We start from the raw sequence: 24,410 nt of genomic DNA on the forward strand, positions 1-24,410 counted from the left end.
CCAATGTTTTAAACATCTGGAAACACATTGAAATCATGGGTATAATTAAATTAGAGCCAAGGCTAGCTTGTACAATCTAAATTCTCATACCAAAATAGATCTTCAAAGATTTCAGAATATATACAAAGATTATTTTTAAAAATTGCCATAACAATGTGTTTCATAAACAGGAGCTATAAAAATACTTCTCAGAATATAAACAAAATAAAGTAGAATATTTTGAATACATACCTAGCATACATGCCTTATCTTGATATTAAATGTTAGTAAAGAGAATCCTAATTCTAATTTTTAAAAATTCAACCTTTTAAAGTAGTATCAGGCTTAGTAGGTATTATCTCAGTGCCAGCACCTTAGGCCTCAAATAAAACAAATGAAGTAAATATTTATTCCCTGTTAATGTCTTACTTAGTGTCTAGAAAACTTTTAGCAAGAGTTTTTATACAAGCCATGAGATATACTGGTAGTTAACTGTAAGCTGATAAGATTTGGACTAAATAAGGGGAAGTAGTAAGGAACTCTATGAGGGAAATAGTCAGAAATCAAGCCCAAACAAGTCATCACAAATTTGGTTTCATTCTCTGTCGTGGAAATCCAAGGCTGAGTGATGAACGGAGCAAGGTATGGCTTTGGAAATATGTATAGAGCTTTGGAAATGTCAGTGTCAGATATCAAGTTGGGTGATTTTAATGGGGGAAGCCAGTCAGTGAGATGAAACAAGTTTCAGCCCTGCTTGTTCTGCAATCTCAGTGATGAATCTTTCTCAAAATCATTTTTCTGGTCCCTTCACTTTGATTTGAGTACTATAAAATGTGAGGATTCTGGCTGGATCTTGAGCCTTCTTGGCTTCTTTACCTATAGCTTCTCCAGAGTATTCTCACTTTCTTAATATTTGACTTTTGATGAACTAAACTTGTCTTTTCACTTTCTTAATATTGTCTTTTGATGAACTGAAGTTATTAAATCTAACATTGGCTTTTTCATGTAAATTTTAGAATTGACTTGTAAATTTCTTCAAAATAATATGGTTGGATTTTTTAAAAATTTTTGAAATTATAACCAATGTATATATCAGGTTGGGGAGAATTACCATCTTAACAATATTATATCTATTATAAATAATGACTGTTATATCTGTTGGTTCATAGAAATATTTGTTTTTCTATAAAATATCTGTTAGTTTTGGTAGCAGTCTTGAACATTTTTTTATTTTATTTATAGTTAATTCATGTTTTAATGCCCTCTTAAAAAGCCTTATTTTATATTTTAATCATGCATTGATATAATACAAAGTATAATATATTGTCTTTATTGATATTGCATCTAGCAAATTTTCTAACATTACTTGTTAGATATAATAGGATTATATTTTGGATTTTATATTGATAAAGTCTTATTATCTGAAAATAATCAGTTTATATCTTCATTTCCAATTCTCTAATACATTATATATATATAAGTGTATTATTATATGTATTATATTACATTAATATAACATAGTTTATATATACTATATAATGTATTATTATATGTTTATGTGTATATATGGCCTCTTGCACTGGTCAGGACTTCTAATACAATGAGAACTAGAAATCAAATAACAAGCATTTATTCTCATTCTTGCTCTCCATAGGACGACTTCAATATGGCATATTAAAGATGATTTTGTTATTGGTTTGTGTGGATTTAGTACATTCCCTTATGTTCCTAGTTTCCTAAGAGTTTTAAATCAGGAAATTCAAAATCAGCTAAAATCAGTTTTGAATTTTATCAAATGCTTTTCTACATCTTTTGGTTGATTATATTAATTTTGTGGTCAAATGCATAGATTGTCTTCCAAGTGTTAAGTCATACTTTCATATCATAATACACCTAATTTGTACATGATAACTTTGATTTGTTTTATCAGAAGTTTTGTGACAGTTATTTTTGATTATTGAAAAATTTCCTATAATTTTCTTTACCCTTTCTGTTATGTTGGTGATATTTATTCTTTTAATGTTTTAGAGATTAACTGTGAAGTCATTAGGTCCAGAATTTTCTTTGTAATAATTTTTTTTAACTTCAACATCTATATTAACAATAAAAATTCTCCAATTTTTCTATTTCTTCCTAAGTCAAGTATAGTTAATTTTATTTTTAAAAAGCTTTTTATTTTGGGTCTAACTTTTCATTTTTGTTTAAAAATATTCCATACTATCTTTTTAAAGTCTGCAGGATCTGTTGAGATGACCTCCACCCTCTTTTTTGCAGTGCCTATGTTGGTAATTTGTGTTTTTACCATTTTTACCCAGGGGTCCTATCAATTTTATTCTTTCAAAAACAACAAATTTTGGCTTCATTAATGTTTATTTATTTTCTATTTCATTAGGTTCTTATTTTATAATTTCTTCTTTCTGATTTCTTAGAGTTTATTTTTTTCTCTCTTCATTAAATGAATAATTAAACCACAGATGTTCAACTTTCCCTCTTGTTTAATGTATTACACTTAAGACTATAAAATTTCCTCCAAGCACAGCTTTAGCTGAATCTCATGAATTTTTCTGTTGTAGTTTTTTTTTTCCTTCATCATAGTCTATTCTAAGCTTTTTAGTCCCTGAAACTTTTAAAACGGAACAACAGCCTTTGTGTTAAAAATAAAGCAATACAGAACAAATATTAGAGAAAAAATTTAGGCTCTGGGCACCCACACAAAAAGGACTTACTTTTTCTTTTAACAGGCTATTAGACCTTAGTGGAAGACAACTTTAATTCAAGTAGCAATTAAGCCAATTTGAAACAGGAATTTAGTTTTAGGATTCAGATTATTTTTATTGTTACTTTTATTCCTGGGGTAGGTAGCTCTTATGTGTCCCTACTGTAACCCAAAGGTATTTGCCAGCAGGCCTCCACCTGAATACCAAGACCTGAATACCAATGTTAGTTTCCCCAGTACCATGAACATACTTTATATACAAACAGAGATATGAAGAATTGTGCTCTATTTTTATAATAAGAATTGTAATGCATTCCACTGTCATGTATTTAAAAAATAAAATCAATTAAATATTTTAAAAAATTTACTTCCAATACCTAGGAGTGAAACAACTGCCTATAATAGGCAATAATAATAGGCAACCTATAATAACAATAATAATGTGTGTGTGTGTGTGTGTGTGTGTGTGTGAAATTGCTGAATTGGTTTTCCAAAATAATTGTGCCATTATATATTTCTATTTACTGTGCAGAAAATTCTTAATACTCCATATCTTTTTCAATATCATATATGGGTAAACATTTTAATTTTAAGCATTTCAGCTTGTATGTAATGGTTTCTCATTGTGCTTTTGATTTACATTTTCCTAGGAATTAATTATGCAGAATTATATGTTTTATATATATGCAGAATTATATATATATGAAAAAACACTTTCTTTATATATAAAGTGCTGTGAGGCTTGTTAGTTTGTAGAATGCTGTTCTGTGAACTGGCAAAATGTCTAGAGGTTGCCATCAGCACCTAATGTTTCATTATTCTTTTTGCTACCTTAGTCTTGACATCTTGGCCACTCCTTGTTGTTTGCTTTGTGTCAGTATGCCTTCAAACATATATCTTAAAGAATGTTATCCACTTGTGTTATTCTGATATAAATTAATCCTCTATAGACTAAAGAAGATATCCCAACCAGCCTTCTTTGACAGAGTTGTCAAAATTAATCTTTTCAAATCACAGATCAAATCAGAACCCTTTCCTAACAGGCTCTCCTTAAAGTTTTTCAGAGTACTTAGAATAAAACCCAAAATCCTTACGAAAATCAACAAGGCCTCCCATAGCTGGCTTCTGCTTATCATCCAATCTCATTTAATACTATTTTTATCTTTTTTACCTTGTTCCAGCCACCAATACTTTCTTTTTGATCTCGAACACACCAAATTCCTACCTGCCTTGGAGGTTTTGTTCATTTTCCCTTGAAAACATTCCTATCCCAGAAAGTCATATAGATGATAATCTTTTTGCTTTCCAGGACTGTACTCAAATGTCATCTCTTCAGAAAGGCCCTTCTCTGACTATTCAGGCCTACTACATAGCACAATTTGAGAAGACATTGTTCATTTTTTAAATTTTGGTACCTGGGATTAAACTTGGGGGCACTCAACTACTGAGCCACATCTTCAGCCCTATTTTTAAATTTTATTTAGAGGCAGTGTCTTACTGAGTTGCTTAATGCCTCGCTTTTGGTGAGGCTAGCTTTGAACTCTCGATCCTCCTGCCTCAGCCTCCCCAGCTGGGATAATAGGCCTGCACCACCATGTCTGGCGGGGACATTATTCATTTATAGTCTATATAGATGGCACTGGATTGGGAAGTTCACAGCCTGGCAAAGCTTTAATTGTCCATCGCAGAACACCCTGTGTAAAATTGCTCTCCCGTTACTCTAAAGCACAGAACTTTATCATCATCTGAAATTTATAGTTTATTCTTTTACTTTATAGAATGTGTACTTTCATCCAAGAGAGCAGGCACTTCCTACTATTTGCTGCTAAAGTCATTGAGTTTACAGAAGAACTAAAACATAGTTGGGCACTTCATTCATATCTGTAGATGAATTAGGGGTAGTAGGGGTGCCTCCATGCAGGTCATAGGTCATGTCCCCCAGTTTTGTTTACTCTGCCCCTTTAGGGCCCTGGTGGCCCATATGGGCTTCTATAATCAGATATTAGGCACTTAATAAGTATATATTGAATAAAAATAATGAAAAGATACAGTAATTAAAATAATAGCCATATAAGGATAGATAAATAGATTAATGCAACAGAAGAGATATCAGAAAGAGAACACAGAAATGCAAATACAATATTTTTTAAAAGTCATGTAATTGAAAACAATATGAATGTTTTATCAATTAGTGAAATTGGAGAAACTAGAGATTCGTATGGGAAAAGGTGACCCTTTATCTCTAACTTACCCATATATAAACATTAATTTAAGATGTGTCAGAACCCCGCATGTGAAAGCTAAAACTGCCAAGCTTCCGGAAGAAAACATAGCAGAACAGCTATAAGACTGGGGATATAAAAAAGATTTCTTAAACAGGAAGCCAAAAGTAGTAGCCACAGGAGAAGACATGACAAACTGGACATTAACAAAATGGAAATTATTCATCAAAGATACCATTAAGAAAGTGAACAGGCAAGCCGTAGCTGAAAGAAAGTATGTACAGTACCTGATAAGGATGTCATATCCAGAATACATAAAGAAAAATAAAAACAATTCTAATTTTAAAATATAAATAGAAGTGATTTTAAAATTACTTCACAAAATAAAGTATCCAAAAGACCCGACAAATGTAAAAATGTTCTCAACAACACTAGTCATCAGGGAAATGCAAATTAAAAACATAATAATATCAAGCCCACATTCACCCGAATGACTAAAACTTAAATGGTTGACAACACCAAGTGAGTTTCCAAGAATTTGAAACAAATAGAAATTTTAAAAATAACATTCTCAAAGTTAAAGTAACCCTATACATTCATTAACAAGATAATGGATAATTATGTGAATGTCTCACAAACAACAGATACCTGCAACGACAAAGAGGATATCTCAAAACATTAAATTAAATGAAAGAATTCAGAAAAGTAGTAATATGTGATTCTTTCTATGTGAAGGTCTAGAACAGACAAAACTGCTCTTTAGACTTGTTGATTGGAAAAATGCACAGGTGATTCCATGAATGTTTATTTAAGAACAACTGAGTTATGCAATTAAAATTTGTGTATTTTAAAGCATGTAAGTTATAATTCATTAACAATTAGACTAAAGAAAAGGGAGGAAATATGTATTGAATGAAAGAATAGAGAAATTATTTAATACACAAAAATAAATGTTTAACAAAGGCTATAATACTGCACATTTTGTCTTTAGAATCACATTTATTTCAGTTCAATTTCAAACATGTTTTAATGCTGTGTATTTTTTTTAAATCATAACTACATATGCTAGTGAACCGACATCAGTATCTATTTAGAATTTCAAGCCCAAAGTCTAAACTCCTTTTAACTGAATAAAGAAGAAAGGCACGATTTCTACTCTACAAACAACAGAATTGCCCCAGTGTCAGATGCCAACAGACTATCTCATACTGTGGACAGGAATTTTGAACCCAAAATAGCAGCAAAATGACGTTCCCTTCTGGTTTCATGAGATAAACAGCTTAACATACTAAATAAGTTATACAAATGCTTATCTTGGATAGCCACAAAAATGGAACATATTTATAAACCATGCTTTGTATGTTTCATATTCTTCTTTATGGATTTCAAATTCTGTCATTTGCTTCTTACTGTATCTCTCACATTTACCTCCTACTTCTCAACTACCAGTGTCCAATCATAATTCAAGACCTTGAACCTCATTTCTCATGGACAATGAAGATATTATAATAAAGAATGATGATGACACTTTCGCCAAATTATTGTCTGATTCTGCTTTCAATAACAGCATCCATAGATTGAGGGGCCTTTTGACTGACCCAAATAAAGCTTCTATTATGATCCATGATATTAAACCCCTGCCCATTTTGTCCTGCATCTTATTCATGATATTGTTTTCCAACCTTTTTCCGTGTCATTTTTCTCACGATCCCTTCTACTGTGCTCTACAATTCAAGGCAGTGACTGGTGCCTTCCACTCAGCCTTCCTGGATTTGTCTAGTATTCTATCCTTAGGAGGAACCTACTGTCCTGACAGATACTATAAATAAAGGGTCACCTAATGTTGTCTTTGCCTCTCCAAGTCCACACTCTACTTTTGCAGCTGGCCTCTAGACTTAGGAGGCTGACCTCTTTAATTGTGTCATTCACAGTTTCTCATTCTCTAGCTTCTTGTTTGACTCTGCAAGTGAAGTGTATTATCCAGACATTGGTGAGAGGTGGGGAGTTTTCTTTATGGGGTATTGTAGTGGCTGCATTCCTCTGAGGCCATCATTGGTGAAGGATCTCTTCTCCTTTTTAAAAAATTTGTTTTGATAAATTTTGTTAATAGCTACCTCTCTTGCCCCTTTGGGCTAAAGTATAGTAGAAGTTTCCAGCTATTTCTAGTCCCAGGATTCCTCATCTTTCTCTGTGGGTTCCTACAACTTGCCCATAGGCTTTCAATTGATCTCTTCACACAATTTTCTTTGTTCTCCTCTTTTTAGTATAACATCTCCCTAGACCATGACTAACACCCTGTTTAGTGTAAAGAATGGAAAGTGAATATGTACCCATCTCAGAGTACATGCTTTCCTAGATTTGAAAGTAACTTGTCTCTTCTGTACTTGTGGAGGGTATTTGTACAGGGTAGTAACCAGGCAGTATGAAATCTGTCTCTCATTGTGTTACACAGCTTAATAAAACCTAAGAGTCAGGGTTCCAAATTCATTGGTGATTTGGAGCACGAAACCAGAAGGGATTTTAGTATAGAACACTGATTCTCAGTGGTATCCTTTGGAACTGGATAGGAGCCTATGCTGGGACTGATGGAAAAACTGAGCAGACCTGATTCTACCTCCCCATTGACCTCCTCTACATGAGCAGCTCCACTTTGATCTGTTTTATAGATTGAGATTTTATAAACATTTGGGTTTGAAGGAAGAATTGTGGGGAGGGAGGGCAAAGTGTTGGGGAGTGATATTCACCAAATTATATTGTTATATTGTGTGCCTGTACGACTATGCAACAATGAATCCCATCATTATGTACAACTATAATGTACCAATAAAAATGTGGAAGAAAAACTACTTGAAACTAGTGATATAAAGTATTTTCATTTTACAGGTGAGAAAACCAAATATGAAATTTATGGATAGCCATTATGAGAAACAAAACACAGATGAGTGCCTTCTTTACTTTTAAGCTATAATTTTAATAGTCTGCATGATCTCATTATCACCCAATAATCTCTGTGAATTTGAGATTATTTGTTTTATAGGCTGAATTATGTTCCCTCTAAATTTTATATGTTGAAATCCTTATCTCCAGTACCTCAGAATGAGGTATTTTGAGATGGGGTCTTGGGGTTTTTAGTCCTCGTTCCCTCCTGACCTGCAGGAGAGATAGGGAGAACACACCTCGGCCAGGATGAGCCAAGAAAGGAGAGGGCCGACTGACTGCCCGCATCCAGCCCTTCCTCACCAGAGGACAATCAGATGGGTCAGGGAGACCAGTCAAGGCTGTAGCTCCTTTATTGAGGAAGCACACACAGCTAATACAAGGCACAGGATCTAATCAGGATAAAGGTCAGCAGGGTGAGGAGAATTCATGTGTATACCCATTCTACAGGCAGTAAGGGGGGGCATGAGCTGTCCACGAGGGCAGAAGGGTTCTGAGCCTATCCTAGAGGTGGTCTGATTTTTTATCTCAACCCACAGTAATGCCTTCTGGCTGATCGCCAGGTGCCATCTTAGCCATGTGCAGCCCCAAGACCAGGAAGTAAGCATCAGTCTGCAAGTTAGGTTTCCTTTTCTCCATCATAGGTTTCTATTTCTCTGATGTGACGTGCCCTACAATGGGGCTTTCAACAGATAATTAAGGTTAATTGAAGTTACTAGGGGGTCCTAATCAATGTGACTGGTATCCTTATAAGAAGATGAAATGGGGGCACAAATGGAGGGGAGACCATGTGAGGACATGGCAAGAAGGCAACTCTCAATAACCAAAGAAAGCTCCAAAGAAACTGACCTGCCAATACCTTGATCTTAGGCTTCCAACATCCAGAATTGTGAAGAAATAAATTTCTATTTTTTAAGCCATTTAGCCTGCGATGCTTTGCTGTGGCAGCCCAAGGTGACCAACTACCACTTAAATGTGCATGCTTGGGGAAAATCACCCCCTCGCTGAGCAGCATTTTTTTTAACCAGGAAAAGTAAAAGATAAAACAAATATTTGTGCAGTTTTATTATGTGCCGGACTTCTGCACTTTGCCTGTATGATTTCATGTAATCCTCACAAATAGCTTCTCTGTTTTATGGATAAGCAAACCACAGAACCATTCTGCCTCAGCTTCCCAAGGCTACACACCTGGTAAATGTTAGAGCCTAGATTCAAACCCAGGCAATTTGCCTATGAAGTTCATATTACAGACTTCCAAGTGCCTTGTAAGAGCATTGTGTGGTAATGTTTGGTCTCAGTCTCAGGTGGTGACAGAAAGGGCCTGAACTCCCTCTGTTCCCTTGGAGACAGCAAATCAGTAAGTCTGAATGCTTTTACTCTTTGAGGTTTGGTTCTCTCAAATCATCCAAGACCAGAGATATTTCAACCCATTATTTACTTTTAGTAAATGAACTTTTTTTTTTATTTTGTTGTGGGAAGTCATATTATATATTTTAAAAAATTAATATATAACAATTGTACATTATGATATTTTGATACCTGTATACAATGTGTAATGATAAAATCCTAGTAATTAGTATATCCATCACCTCTAACATTCATTATTTCTTGGTGGTAGAAACATTCAGAATTCTTTCTTGTAGCTACTTTGAAATATACACTAAGTTGTTGTTAACTACAGTCACCACAGTGTGTTATAGAATGGTTTTAGTCAGTCTGCCCTCCTGTCTGAGATGCTAAGACATGGAGCCCAGTGCCTGTGTGTGATGTACCCGATGTGCCACTCACATAACAGCCTGCAGGTTAAAGGGTGATGGAGAGAGGAGAGATATTGCAGCACAGCAACCACATACTCTAATATTAAGCATCCTGGTTTATAAACATCAATTAGACATACCCTACATGAGGTATAACATGGAAAAAGTAACACAATGGACCTTGAAGAACAATAGAATTTTCACAATTAGAAGTTAGGGGAAGGGCATTTGGGAAGTGAAGGTACAAATAAGGGCTAGGGTGTGAACAGAGGTTTTTTTTGTGAGAATACCTTTCTGAACTGTCCACCACTTCTCTCACATACCTGTTTTTCATCTGGCTGTGACAGAGCACTGAATTGGCTTAGGGAATAGTGGTATGTATAAATTGAGGATGCTCAGGTGAGTTTGGAGGGAAAAATGGAGAGCTAGCCAAATTTAATTTGTATAGAATTTGGTAGCGAGTGGGAAGCATTTGAAGGTTTTTGAGCACTGGAGATTCGTGACCAACTCAGAGTTATCAGAAGGTTAATGTTGTGTAATGTGTGTGCTGCAGTACAGTGGGGGTGGGTGAAAGAGGGATCCAGCTGTGCTGAGTAAATGGGATATGCTCCCCAGTGGGGCAGTGTTCTTGTGTGTTGTTCACAGATAGCCTTCGGTTGTCAGACTTGCCTTGGTTAGCCTCACCTGCAGAGAATTATCTTGGCCAAGTAAAACACCTGGCAGTAGCAGCTCACTTTCAATGACTAATATTTGTGTGGGTATGTATTGACCCAACTTAGGTTAACTATGAAGAGTTTATTCTACCTTCTGATCTTCCCACAGGATGGGTAGAGGGCTTAAGCTGTCCATGAACCTGATCGTTGCATGACTTCTCTCTGTCTACTACAGTTCCATTTTTCTCTCTTCCATTGGGGTTGATTCCCAGAGCACTCCTTAATGAACATGCTGCACCCTAAAATCCATGTCAGAGTCAAGTTTTCTAGTAAACCCAATCTGTGACATTAGCCAGAACATGATTATCCTAGTCTAGACAAGGACCAATTAGGTTCTAAATTAGAATAGTGTCATCTGCAATAGAAGGATCAGAAATAAAGAAGGAATCAGGTTCTCTGTGGAACAGATTTTCTGTAATTTAGATGTTGTTGGGAATTCTGTAATTAGGATTCACTAGGATCGACTGCATTAGATTGCAAAAATTACTCAGCCTCTTCTATATGTGAAAACATGAATGAGTGAATAAACCAATGAGTACATCAATGAGTGAATCAATAAGTGAAACAGATGTGGCTTGTCCATTTATAGTCCCATGAATAGAATGCATTCAGAAATACGATTTTACTCCTCGCAGGGCTAGAGTCACAAGCCCCAGAAGAGCAGCCAGGCTGTCCTTGTTCTCACATCTGATTCTGTTGCACTTGTGTATACAAAGACCATGATGAGAAAAGCAGTGCAGAGCATTTCCAATGAGATATTTATTATGCTACAAATGCAAGTCCCATGAATGCTAATCAGGGATACGAGCTATACTGAATACGTACATTTTACCACAGTCCACTGCCAGCTGGGAAGCATTAAATGACCTTTCATTTCCCATTTTAAACACCAGGTTTATAAAAGATTACACTGAAGTCTTCACCTGATGAGATCCAAATATTCATAACAGTGAATCAGGAAATTTTCTTCAACATTTAGATTTTTATGAATTAGTACAAAAATGTTAAAAATGATAAAAAGAATTTGTCATCTTATTCTTTGGTAGTTTGTCTCTCTTTACTAAGAATAGAAAAAAATAAAACTTGGATAACTTTATATGCTATTATTATTTATTTATTTTTTTAATCAAGAAAAGACAATTTAGAGCATATCCTAGTTTCTACACTGATGCTGCAGCTTCCTTCCTGGAGTATGACCATAGCTCAGACAAAATAATCTTTAGCACTAAAATGTACCTAATCGCTAAAGAAAATTCATTTTTACTGAGAATATTATCTTTATCAATATCAACTTAAGTAATTCTACAAATATTTGTTGAAGGCTAACCATGTACCCAATACCATGTTAGTCATAGGGACAGGCTATGAAGAAATAAAAGTGCCCAAGTAGAGAAAGGAAGGGAGGAAACAAGAAGGGGTAACAAAAAGAAGGAATTCTTAACAGTGTCATTCTTCCTGAGAGATAAAATGACATGAGAACCAACAAGTATCCATTGGATTTTGTATCTTGGACATGATAAATCACTTTTGAAGAGCAGCTTCTATAGGGTAGAGACCAGGGTGTGATGGTTTCGTTTTAAGGGAAGGCCGTGGACACAGTGATGATGAGCTTTCAAGGAGCTTGATGAAAGGGAAGGGAAAATTCACAAGCGGTGACTTGGGGAAAGGAATCCAAGCAAAGAAAGAAAGTCTCCCCCCCCCACCCCTATATGTGAGAGAACTGCTCTATGTAGACAGAAAAGAACTTCTGGGGGTGGGTGTGAATACAGAACATACAGGAGGGAGATGAGATAAATGAAGAGGAGGGGTTCTCCAGAAGGCAGCCGGGGATGGTACTTTAAGGACAGGTATTAGAACAATGAAAGCTATAATAATAAAAATAATGCTAATGCTAACTAATAATACTGATCCCTATGTGATGTACCTGCCTATGTATTCCAAATGTTATTTAACTTTCCCCTGAACATTGTTACATATGTACAATTAGAAACTCATTTTTATAGCTTAGAAAAATGAGACACACAGAGAAGTGCAGATGTAAGCAAGTTTTTAGGTGGAGAAAGAAATCAGTGTCTGCTACTATAAGTCTAACTTAAGCTGTGTAAAGCAGAATGTGAATAAACCTGCTGAGAATGAGAAGGAATCTGATACAGAGAAAAGTTGAGATTAAATTGTGAAGTTTGGAAAGAGTGGTGAAGGACTCGGGAGTGGGCTCTGACCAGAAATCTCCTTCACTTAGCTGAGCAATTTTCTTCAGCAACGCTTGGCTCCTAGGAGCAGAGGAGGTGGAGACCTGGCTTTGAAACCTCTCACAGTCTCTCTCTGGACCTCCAAGAGAATCTAGCATCCTAAGGGACATCAGTGCTTACATAATGGTCTATAGAATATTTCATCATCATAGTTCTTTGAAACTTTGGCCATTTTATGAACCAAATTGTGAACTTTATTCACTTAATATACATTCTTGGACTTCATTAATGTTTGCAGCAACTTAAGTCCTCCATCTTTCCCTCATCTATGAAATTCTTCCTATCTAGCCCAAGTTCAATCATTTTACTTATTTATGCATGTTGTTTAAACTACTGCCTCCCTATGTTTTTACACAAATTTCTGTATCTGATATATATATATATAATATATATATTTATATATATTAATATATATTATATATATTAATATATATTATTATATATATTATATATTATTATATATTATTATTATACATTATATATATTAATATATATTATATATACACACATATATATTATTATATATATTATTATATATTATTATTATATATTATATATATATTAATATATATATACACACACACACACACACACACATATATATATTTCTGCTAATTTTTGCCTTGCAAAAGCTTTCCTAGATTTCAAATATAACTCAGTCTCACCTCCTATAGGAAGCCCTTTTTGACTATCCTTGTTTCTAAGAATTTTTATAATTGTGTATTTTCATATGCTGCCTTCCCTAGCACTTTGCATGATTTCTCACGTCTTGCAAAGTGATTATTAGTTTATCTTCTGGTCTCTCTCACAATTAAATCATGAGGCTCTTGAAGCCTGGGATTGTGTTTTTGTTTAATATTTATATAAATACAACTTAGCATAGTGACTTGAATAAAGCAATTGCTTGATAAATTCTTAAAAGGTATGATCAATTTCTTTTTCACATGCACTCAAGACTACACAAATATTCCTCTGCTCAATATTCCTTAAGAACTTGAAAATAAAATTTTGAATACAGATATGCACTCATTGTATAAGGCTTTAATGGAACTAGACTAATTGTTTTAATTTTCAATAATCTACACAAGCATCCCACAGTCTTGTTCTGGTACTTATCCTCTTATTTATGATTTCTTTAACAGTGCTGTATGAGAAATATCTCCATATTAACATGAGTGATGTTAGCAATGGACTGAAAATGCTACTCTACTTCAAGGAAAATATATTTTTTAAGAGCACCATTTTTAGATTACAAAGCTTTGTGTTAAGCTTTACAACCTAGAAAATTAAATGAGATCTGACAGGGACCTGCTTCATTCTCTGTATTATTTATATCTTGGTGTTGCTCAAATCTATTCTCTGTGGAGTTAGAGCATTGTTTTTGTTATTTTGGTGTTTAAAAACCGTGATAAGCAGCTGTCTTTAAAAGTAAAACTTTCATTTATTGAACAGTTATATAGCATTTCTAAGACAAAAGTGACAGAATTGAAGTAACAATTCCATACAAAGAAGTGTTGAGAAGCTATGGTAGTTTATGAGGGAGCTGCCCACCATTCCTTTTCCTCCCTCCATAATAGCTGACAAAATGGACCACCATTTGTAGTTTCAGGCCAAAGACCTTAGCTAACACTGTCCTCCAACATCTATCTCACAGCTTCCCCCTTCAGAAAGGCTTATTTGACTCTGGTTGAGTTAATTTCCTCTTTTCTGAGGTCCCATAGCTCCCCATGCATTACCCTACCTATCAAAGCACTTGAAATTGTAATTAGATTTTTTTTTTTGTACTGGTGTTTGCACCTAAGGTTTTCTACCACTGAGCTACATCTCCAAACATTTTGTTTTGTTTTGAGTCATGGTATTGCTAAGTTGCCCAGACTGGCCTTGAACTTGCAATCCTCCTGCATCAGCTTCCGAAGTTACTAGGATTACGGATGTACACATGTAACATGGCTTGGCCCATTGTATTTGGCTTCTGGCAGAGTTATTTTTCTCTCTCCAAGACTATCAGCTTCTTTAGGTCATGGGTCATGTCTTATTTGAATTTTCATTTTCTGATCTTAACAGAAAGCCTAGAACATAGTAAGTGCTAAATGAATATGAATGGGTTGATAGATGGATAGATACATGGATGGGAGGAAGGCAAGAGGAAAGAAGGCAGGGATGAAAGAAGGAAGAAGTTTGCCTCTTCCCTTTCTGCAATGGAGGCAGGGGACATGGTGGAGCTATGTAGGTGGTTTCTGGTTAAGAATGTCATCCTTTTGTCTGGCTGCCACTCGTTTCCATGATGCGTATGCTTCCCATGTATAGTAGAATCCCTATAGCAATTAGCCCTACCACGTAACTCAATCCTTCAAAAAATCATGTATCCATAAACTTATGTGCAGAGCTCACAGAGAGATGGCCCTTTTGACACAAGAAAATTCCAGTTCTAATGTCACTGAGCTGCCTGCAGATGTCACTCAGAGATAAGGCCACTAGCTCTGTACCTGTCTTTCTTCTCTCTTGGCCATTCTTTCCACAGATAAATATACAGCAAGAGAATAAGTGTTCAGTTGTCTATTGATGCAAGGCCTTATTCTATGTACTATATTTTTCGTTACCTTATCTCACCCTCATGCAGTACCAAGATGAGGCTATTCTGTAACTTTCACAGACAAGGAACTGAGGGCTGGCTACATTATTTAAAAGCAGTGGGATTTCCTGAAAGTTGCACCAGTTTTAGCTTCAAGCACTGGCCCAACCCCATTTGCCAAGGTATTACCTTAGGCAAGCTGTTTACTCTCTCTAATACTCAGGTTTTTTTTTTTTTTAATTCTGTAACTGATGATGATAAATTCCTCCATTATAAAGAAGTTGGGATGGTTAAAGTTAACATAAAAAAACAGCTAGCCCAGTGCTAGGACAAAGCTAGTATTAACAGATCTACATTAATATGCAAACTTATTGATAGTCTAACTTCATTCTAATCAAAAGCCAACCTAACTCCAGTTTTTGAAGCCTGTGTCCTCAACCATCTACAATTTCAGCTGGCCTTCCTAAATACACTAGGATGTGGGGATTTAGTGCATAAATTGTCATTAATGGCTATGACTGTGGGGCTGCTTGTTGTAGTGCGAGGCAGACAGAATTTAAAATGTGAATAAACATTAGTCTCCTCTCGGATACTTATCAAGATGGTCTTGATCTGGTGATTTAAGTTCTACAACGTTTTGTTTCTTCATCTGTAAACAATGATAATACAATGATACAAAGACATGTGATGAGACTACTTATGCAAAAAGATTTGTAATAATATTTTAGTATTTTTCACATCACTGCTATCCCTTCTATATACAGTGCTTATACAACAATCATGCCAAGATCTTTCTATACATTGTGTTATTTAAATCTCATAAAACCCTTAATATAATAATCTTTACTATTCAATATTTACAGGTACAGAAATTAAAGCTTAAGAAGTCTAAATAACTTTTTCAAGGTAAAATAGCTATTAAGTGATAAAGTTGGTATTTTAACAAAATCTTCATATTCCATGACCTGAACACGCTACTCTGTTGCCTATAATTTGGTAAACAAAGACACTCACTATACAAAGAAGTTTGCTAGAAGAAAGACATGACATGATGGCAGCAGTCAATTGCATAATGAAACTGAATGTGTAATACCTGTATGAAGGCATTTGGAAATTTTTTCAAGATATCATACTGCAGCTGTTTCTCCCTGCATTAGCAAGAACTGTGGGTAGTTATGAGCATCCTGCCATCACTCACCTCAGCAGGTCCACTTCTAAGACACACATGCCAAGATCTGCGAGAGTGTGGGCATTGATGGAGTCAGTGTTAGGCACTGGGAGGACCTCTACTATGATTTACACATAAGTAGATTAGAAACCTGCTTTGCCATTTTTGGCTATGGCAAATGTTCTATGCCTCATTTCCTTAGTCTATAAAGTGGGAATGACTGGACATCAATTATTGCATTAACCTGACAGTACCATCAGTGACTCATAATCCAAAAACTTTCTAAGAAGATATCTGGAAGACCAGGACAAGACTTCAATCTTTCACTAATCAGTGAGGCCTAACTTATGACTAAAATATCCACATTGATCTGAGACTTGTTTAATGAAAGGCAGAATAGTCAACCTAAGGGGGAAAACAATCCCATACATGACTTAACCTGTGGAATATACAGGTTCCTTAATAGCCCCATAAAATATGGTGTACTTGAGAACTACCCATAAATGAATACACTGTCAGGATGAGATATTATATGACAATTTTTCCTCCTTTGTGTGTGCTTGCCTATGTGTATATCAGTTTTTGCTTCATCAGGACACCAGTGCTTATTAACCTGAATCAGTTCATTGCATGACCTTGCTCCCATCTCACCAGGTGCAGCAGGGAGAGAGCCTCTACAGGAGCCTTCAGACTGCTGTAGAGTCAGGCTTACTCCCTTTGTTCAGAGTCAAGGCTCACAAAGGAGCATCTGGAATTCACTCATAGGTCTGCGTGCAGGAGAAAATGTGTTAGCAATAAGGTGTTCCTATATTTCTGGTCTTAGAAGTGGAGAGTTGTCATGGGGTTTCAACAGCTTCCCATGTTCCTTGCCACAGGAAGAGAATGTGCTTGTCCTACGTCTTCTGTTGTTGTGACAGTTGTTTTTTCACTGGCTAATGCCAGTCTTCTGTGTATTTTAGCAAGCATGAGTCAGTTTCCCAGGGTCTGATTACCTCGAGGCACTGACCCAATCATGACTCTGAGTCTTCAAAGCAGAGGGCTCTGTCCAGTGGCATTTTCTTGGAATGCACTATTTCCCCACACACGTAAGCATGCCCCCACCTCCCTAACACACAGCATGTGCATTTTGGATAAGGGAAATAAGTGTTGTTGGGGAACTGCTTGAGTGCCATGGAATGGAATTTTGGAATCGATCATCAGCTTGCAAGCACCCAGAAAATTACAAGAGAATGTGCTCTTAAAAGAGAAAACTATTTTTTTTTCCTTCTCTCCCTAGCCAGCTCATGGAAAAAGTGATTTATACTAATACTTCTCAGCATCTCTTTCTTCAGCCTTGCTCCCGCTTCCTGATTCCTCAGGTCTGTGTGAACCAGACTGAATCCCAGTGTTGCAATGAAACTTCATTCCATAAAATTCATCTGAATGTTTTAGTCTGACTCAATCATTTTCCAATTCTGGAAGTCAGTGAACTGTGAATACGCTCAGTGCACACACGTCTACACTACATCCCAGGACAGATGGCCGTGTGGATGGATGAGTGAAGACTTTTTCTTATGCGACAGTCCATATCTTCAAATTCAGAAGAGTACAGAGACAGTACACTTATGGAAGTTCAGTTAGACACATTTTTTTCTTCTTAAAATTTGTCCCCCTCACTTACCAGCTTTCTTTTATCAGCCTCTTTGAATTTACTTACATAAAAACACAAGTACATAAAAAATTTCCAAAGATTTCATAGGGGAGATAGAAGACATTTACCTCACACGTCTCATAGCCAATGATTTGGAAGAAACATGACGTAGACTTTTTTTGGTGGGGGGTACTAGGGATTGAACTCAGGGGTACTCAACTATTGAGCCACATCCCCATCCCTCTTTTGTATTTTTTTAAATTTAGAGACAGGGTCTCACTGAGTGGCTTAGCGCCTCACCATTGCTGAGACTGGCTTTGAACCCATGATCCTCCTGTCTCAGCCTCCTGAGCCGCTGGGATTACAGGTGTGTGCCAATATACCTGGCCATGACATAGCACTTTTAAAAAAAAATTTTATTTGAGTTCTTTCTTAGCCAGGGACCCTGGGGCCATAGGCAGGGAGTGTTACTTTCTCCCCTTCAAGTAGCATTATTGTTACCTCATCAATGCTCCTTCTCTTCCTCCCATATTTTTCTCAGGGATTTTAAATCCTCCAGTCCTTTTGGGAGGATTTATATCCCATCTTAAGAAATTTACAAGTAATTTGCCAACAGGGCTGAGATTGCTGTGTGAGAAATTCTTAACAGCTTCTAAGAGTCAAAGGGCACTGATATTGGTCATTACAAATATAGGGGTTACAGTCCTCCTGATACTAAAGTCCTCAAATGCTCAAGTCCTTTAATCAAAAGGCATTGTATTTGCATATAACCTATACATACCTCCCGCATACTTTAAATCATCTCTAGATTACTTGTAGTATCTAACACAATGCAAATGCTATATAAATATCTGCTATATTATTGTTATATGACAAGAAGAAAGAGTCTATATGTTCACTACAGGTACATTTTTTTCCCCAGTTATTGTAAATCTATGGTTGACTGAATCCATGGTGTCAGCTTTTCATCATTGTGATGGAACTTTGAAGAAGAAAAATTTATTTTGGCTCATGGTTTCAGAGATTTAGTCATTATCCACTGATTCCATTGCTCCGGGCATGGTGACGCAGAACACTATGGCAGAAATCATAGCAGAGAGAAGCTGCTCACCTCACGGTAGCCAGAAAGCAGAGAGAGCAAGTGGGGAGTGGCTATAGGGAAGGTAAACCCTTCCTGGGCATATCCCTCAGTGACCCACCTCATCTAGTCATGCCCACCTCTCTACAGTTACCACCCTGTTAGCCTGTGTAAGCTAGGATGGACTGATCAGGTGATAGCTCTCATAATGTAATCATTTCACCTCTGAATATTCCTTCATTAACACTGGAGCTTCTGGGGAATGCCTCATATCTAAACCATAATATCCATAAATGCAGAACTTGTGGATACAGAAGGCTAAGTGTACACTTATTTTTGTGCTTATGAAGTAATATAAAGTCACAGAATGAGGAAGTTTCTTTTTGAAACACTTAGAAAATCCTTATAAAAATAAAATTCAGGCTTTCATTTTTTATAGATAGAGGTCTAGCTAGAAATAGTGTTTTTTACCCTTCTTTGGAATGACTGGTTAATTATATTCAATAATGGAAAAGTATTTTAAAAAGCTAATGCACTATGTCATAACCATTTATCACCAATAATCATATGAAAAAAAATCATCATAGTTGGTGGTCCACATTTTGGAAAACTCTGGCTATAGTTGCCTATGTTTTTCAGAAGGAAGATGTGATTAAGGTTAATTTGCTCAGGCACTGGAATCACACCTTCCATTTGGTCATATAAATGATTTAGAGGGATGGATGCTTTATCAGTCAGGGTCCAGCTGGGAAGGGAAATCACTCTAGCTCTTCAAGTAGAGTTAATTTAATAGTAGAAATAGGTTATGTAGTGTCAGAAAAGCCAAAAGGAGGTTGTGAGACAACCTAGAGATTAGTAGCAGCAGGAAGATAACAGAAGGGGTCATGCCAGACTCTACATACCAGGGTAGTCAGGAAGGTGCGAGAAGGGTACGGTTTGCTAGATGAGAGATGGGAGTAGAGCTTGGTAAGATCTTGAGCCATGGCAAAGGTGTAATTTATGCCAGACACCAAAAGAAGAAGAGAGAAAGAGGGAGGAAAAGAAATGCCCTCAGTCTGGGGATATAGCTCAGTTGGTAGAGTGCTTGCCTTGCACAGTCCCTGGCTTCAATCCCCAGCACCACAGAGAGAGAGAGAGAGGGAAATGCCCTGGTCTCTCCCTTCCCTTGCCCTGCAATATTCCATTCTTGCCACCAAATGCTCAAACTTACCAGGAGACCAGAAGGAAGAGGTTCTAGGAAATGTGGCTCCCTATAATATGAGGCACAGGCAGGGAAGGACAAGAAACAGACTGGAAAGAAAACAGACTGCTAATCTTAATCATCATTAAAGATCATCTTAATAACCTGCATTTGAACCAACCAGAGGCTAACAAGACATTAGTGAATGGCATTTAGGAGGAACCTAATCACAAACCTTCCTCACTTCCTTCACCACTCTATTGAACTCCTCATCACACTCATCCTTACTCTTTTTTTCTTGTTTCTCAAAGAAATAAATGTCCCTTGTTAATATGAGTCTCAGATTGCATCCTGTCGTAGCTTGCTCCATCAATTAACCCAAGTGTTATCCCCTCTAGCACTGCACTTTCCTCTTTATTTTTTCAGCTAAGATTCATTAAAGAGAAACATACACTTTTTTCCCAATTATTATTACTCATTTTAATCTAATTTTTGTTATTATAGATTTTAAATCTGGCAAAGGTTAACAATAACACATCTTACCAAATGGCACTCCCCCTTACAAAACTTGACTGTTGAGTTTGATTCTCTTTGATCTCTCTTTCATGTTTTTTATTTTTTCATATTGGGGATTGAATCTAGTGGTACTTTACCACTGAGCTACATCCCAATCTTTAAAATTTTTGTTTGAGACAAATTCTTACTAAGTTGCTTAGGGACTTGGTAAATTACTGAGGCTGGCCTTGAACTTATGTCCTCCCATTTTAGCCTCCCTAGTCTTTAAGATTACAGTCATGCACCACTATGCCAGATTCAAATTCTTTCCTAACATGTATTTTTGAGACTATTTCCTCCAAATTTTCTCCTTTCTTAAATAGAAGGAGGACTAAAATTCTTGATTGGAAAAGGACAAGAAGATAAAAGCAATGCTAGGAAGAGAATAGACAACTCTTTCTTGGGAAGAAGTGGGAAGGTAGCTTTCAATGTTCCCAACAATGTCCTGGTTCAAAAATTGTCCTCAACAATGTCCTGGTTCTTTTGTGCCAACTAAAAGAACATGAGTGACTGTAAATTTCTGGTAAAACTGCCACTATGTTTCTCCTGAAAAGGAAAGGAAATATAGACATTCATATAGTTCCAAGGTGAGTGGATACTACTACAAACCAGCTCCTATATGTATGCAATGGATCTGGGCTGGGTATGATAATCCCTTAATACCTCCACCAGTGGCTGAAAAGGGTCTTCTCTAGCTTTGTAACAAAGGGCTGAAATATTAGAAGGAATTAAGTTCTTCAGTGGGAGTTTTAGTGACACTAATGAATGCCCACTCCTACAGAGGCCAGTCTACCCAGTCGTTTGGGTTCCAGAATTTCTTTCTACAAGGTCTGTCATCAATCATCTCATACTGTATCCAAGCCAGCTGGCTGGGATTTGAATTCCTCTCTCATTCCTGCTCTGATCTGTTTCTTTGGACTCAGCCCTATTTTAAGTATTTCATGGTTCATCTCATACAGAGATTATCCAGAGCATGTCTCTGACATCCAGTTACCGTTCTGTCTCTGCCCTCCCCTTCTGAATCAGACCTCTGTTTTTGAACCTTGAGGCTTTGCTATGAGCCTCAGTAGCCATACTTTCTTAGGATCAAACATTCCTTCCCCTGGCGGTGCTACCTCACACCTGCTGATTGTCTCCTCTGACATCTTCCTGTGCACAATGGGGTGAGAGAACATGGATGGGAGCAAACTGCACAATGGGCAAAACTTTCTCTTAAAAAACGGGTTCCATGTGGCTGAATACTTCTTATACAGTTAATCAGTTAATTAATCTATATTATGGAGCCCTCTACCTATGCAACCATGCCAAACGCCATGGAGGAGACAAGAGAATGCTCACAAATCCAAACTCTAAAGACCTAATTGGTAGGTGAATAAACAAGTGACAATAATTGAAAAGTAGTTGGAGCTTATTTAAATCTAAATTTTTTACTGTGTGACTTTGAGACTTACACAGGTGAAGAACTTGACTTTCCTATACAATATGAAAGCAAAATCTATCCTTTTGGATTACTGTGAAGATTTTATAAGAAGATGAATAAGAAAAACCTGGTGAACATAGTGAAAAACTTTGATTATCTTAAAATACTTTTTAGTTGTCAATATATTTTTATTTTATTTATTTATATGCAGTGCTGAGAATTGAACCCAGTGCCTCACACATGCTAGGCAAGTGCTCTACCACTGAGCCACCACCACAACCCCCAAAACTTTGATTTTTTTCCATTGCTTCAGCATGGTCTATTCACATACTGAAACCCAATGGATGTTTGAAACAGGAAATGCTCCTAATTAGTTATACAGGTGGTAGAAAATCTACAAAGACCACAAGAGGCCGGAGAGGCACTTCAGAGATTGGCAGCAATAGGAAGTCACTACTATGCCTTTGCTGTGGAGAAGAGTCTTTGATATAACCAGAGTCACCAAGTGAAAGATGGAAACAGAGTGGGCATGTGGAGGCAGGGGACAGAGCCACAGAGAAGCTTCCCCTATGCTAGAGAAGGAGCCCTTGGCACAGAGGGAGAGACAGAAATAAAATCTGTTTTTTCCTCTCTTCATCCTCTCCACTCATATCTACAGGGAAGTCTTCCCATTAGCTGAACCCACCTTCCTTAGAAATGGGAATGTAGCTGGTGTGGTTCACCAGCTCCTTCCTGCAATGTAGGTGCACAAAGTAAGGGCTTGGAGAAGATTTAAGGGTAAACATACCAAGCATGAGCGCAGGCACTTGTCTTGGGGGAGTGGAGTGCTCAGGATGAGTGGTGTGTGTGCTGGAGAAAGGCACCACACTGCTGGGGGACAGAAGGCCATGCTGGGGTGTCAGGGGGAGTAAGTCTCAGCCAGTAGCAAGTGATCATTTTGATAGGCAATAGGGAATCATTGTCGATTACTCAATAAGAACAACAATACGATAAATCTAATATCTAAACCAAGGCCTTGCAAGCATTTATTGTGTTTATACCCAAATAGGTTAACTACTTTTTAAACATTTTATTAATTTGACAAAAATTGTATGCATTTATCATGTAAAACAGGTTAAAATATTTTGAAATATACATTGTGGAATGGCTAACCAATGAACTAATCAACATGTGGATTACGTCACATTCTTAATAATTTTTCTGTGGTGAGAATACCTAAAATTTACTCTCTTAGCAACTGTCAAGAATGCATAGGAAAAAAAAGAATGCATAGGAATAAGACAGATATTATTACCCTATGTAAGGGAATGATTGCACGAATGGTGTAACTCTACATCATATACAACCAGAGAAATGAAAAGTTGTGCTCCATTTGGGTACAATGAGTCAAAATGCATTCTGGTGTCATTTACAACTAATCAGAACAAATAAAAAATTTGACAAAATACCCGAACAGACACATCATCAACAAGAACCAGGTGGCAAATAAGCATATGTAAATATCATTGAAGAATTGCCAATGAAAACAACAATGAAATACCACTACACACCTATTAGAATGTCCAAAATTCAAACTACTGAACCCACCAATTGCCAATGAGAATGTGCAGCAATAGGAATTCTTATTTTTTGTTAATGAAGACACAAAATAGTACAGATACTTTGAAAGATAATTTGATGATTTCTTATGAGACTAACGTAGACTTAACATACAAACCAGCAACTGTACTTCTAAGTATTTGTCAAAACAAGTTAAAAACTAAGTCCACACAAAAACCTGCACATGAATATTCCTAACAACCTTATTTATTATTGCCAATACTTGGAAGCAACCAATATATCTTTTAATAGGTGAATGGATAAATAAACTATGTTACATTCAACTTGATACTATTTAGTAGTAAAAAGAAATGATTTATCAAGCCATGAAAATACAAGGAGAAACATTAAATATTACTGAGTGAAAGAAGTCACTCTGAAAAGGCTTCATACTGTATGTATGATTCCAACTATATGATGCTCTGGAAAAGGAAAAATATAGACTGGTCATTGACAGGGATTACAGGGTAGGGAGGGATGAACAGAGGATGAATAGGTGGACATAGAGGATTTTTAGGGCAGTAAAAATACTCTTTATGCTACTCTAACATGTCCAAACCCACAAAAAGTCTAACACCAAATATAAGTCTTATATAAACTATTGATTTGGGTGATAGTGATCTGCCCATATATTC

General features: G+C 36.4%; 1 protein-coding gene across 1 annotated transcript in view; it reads left to right on the plus strand.

Moving 5' to 3' along the window:
• The first annotated feature begins 426 nt into the window (after nt 1–426).
• The window catches only part of Trpc6 (transient receptor potential cation channel subfamily C member 6), a 173,822-nt gene continuing 149,838 nt past the window's right edge, over nt 427–24,410 (plus strand). Inside the window, exon 1 of the mRNA XM_058570752.1 lies at nt 427–621. Within this exon, the coding sequence (XP_058426735.1) occupies nt 608–621 (14 nt within the window). The 5' untranslated portion in view covers nt 427–607. The remainder of the gene's footprint in view (nt 622–24,410) is intronic.

The sequence above is a fragment of the Marmota monax genome, unplaced genomic scaffold, assembly GCF_021218885.2.
Source record: "Marmota monax isolate L192 unplaced genomic scaffold, Marmota_monax_Labrador192_F-V1.1 WCK01_AAM20220418_F8-fsc00045, whole genome shotgun sequence".
Classification (NCBI taxonomy): Eukaryota; Metazoa; Chordata; class Mammalia; order Rodentia; family Sciuridae; genus Marmota; species Marmota monax.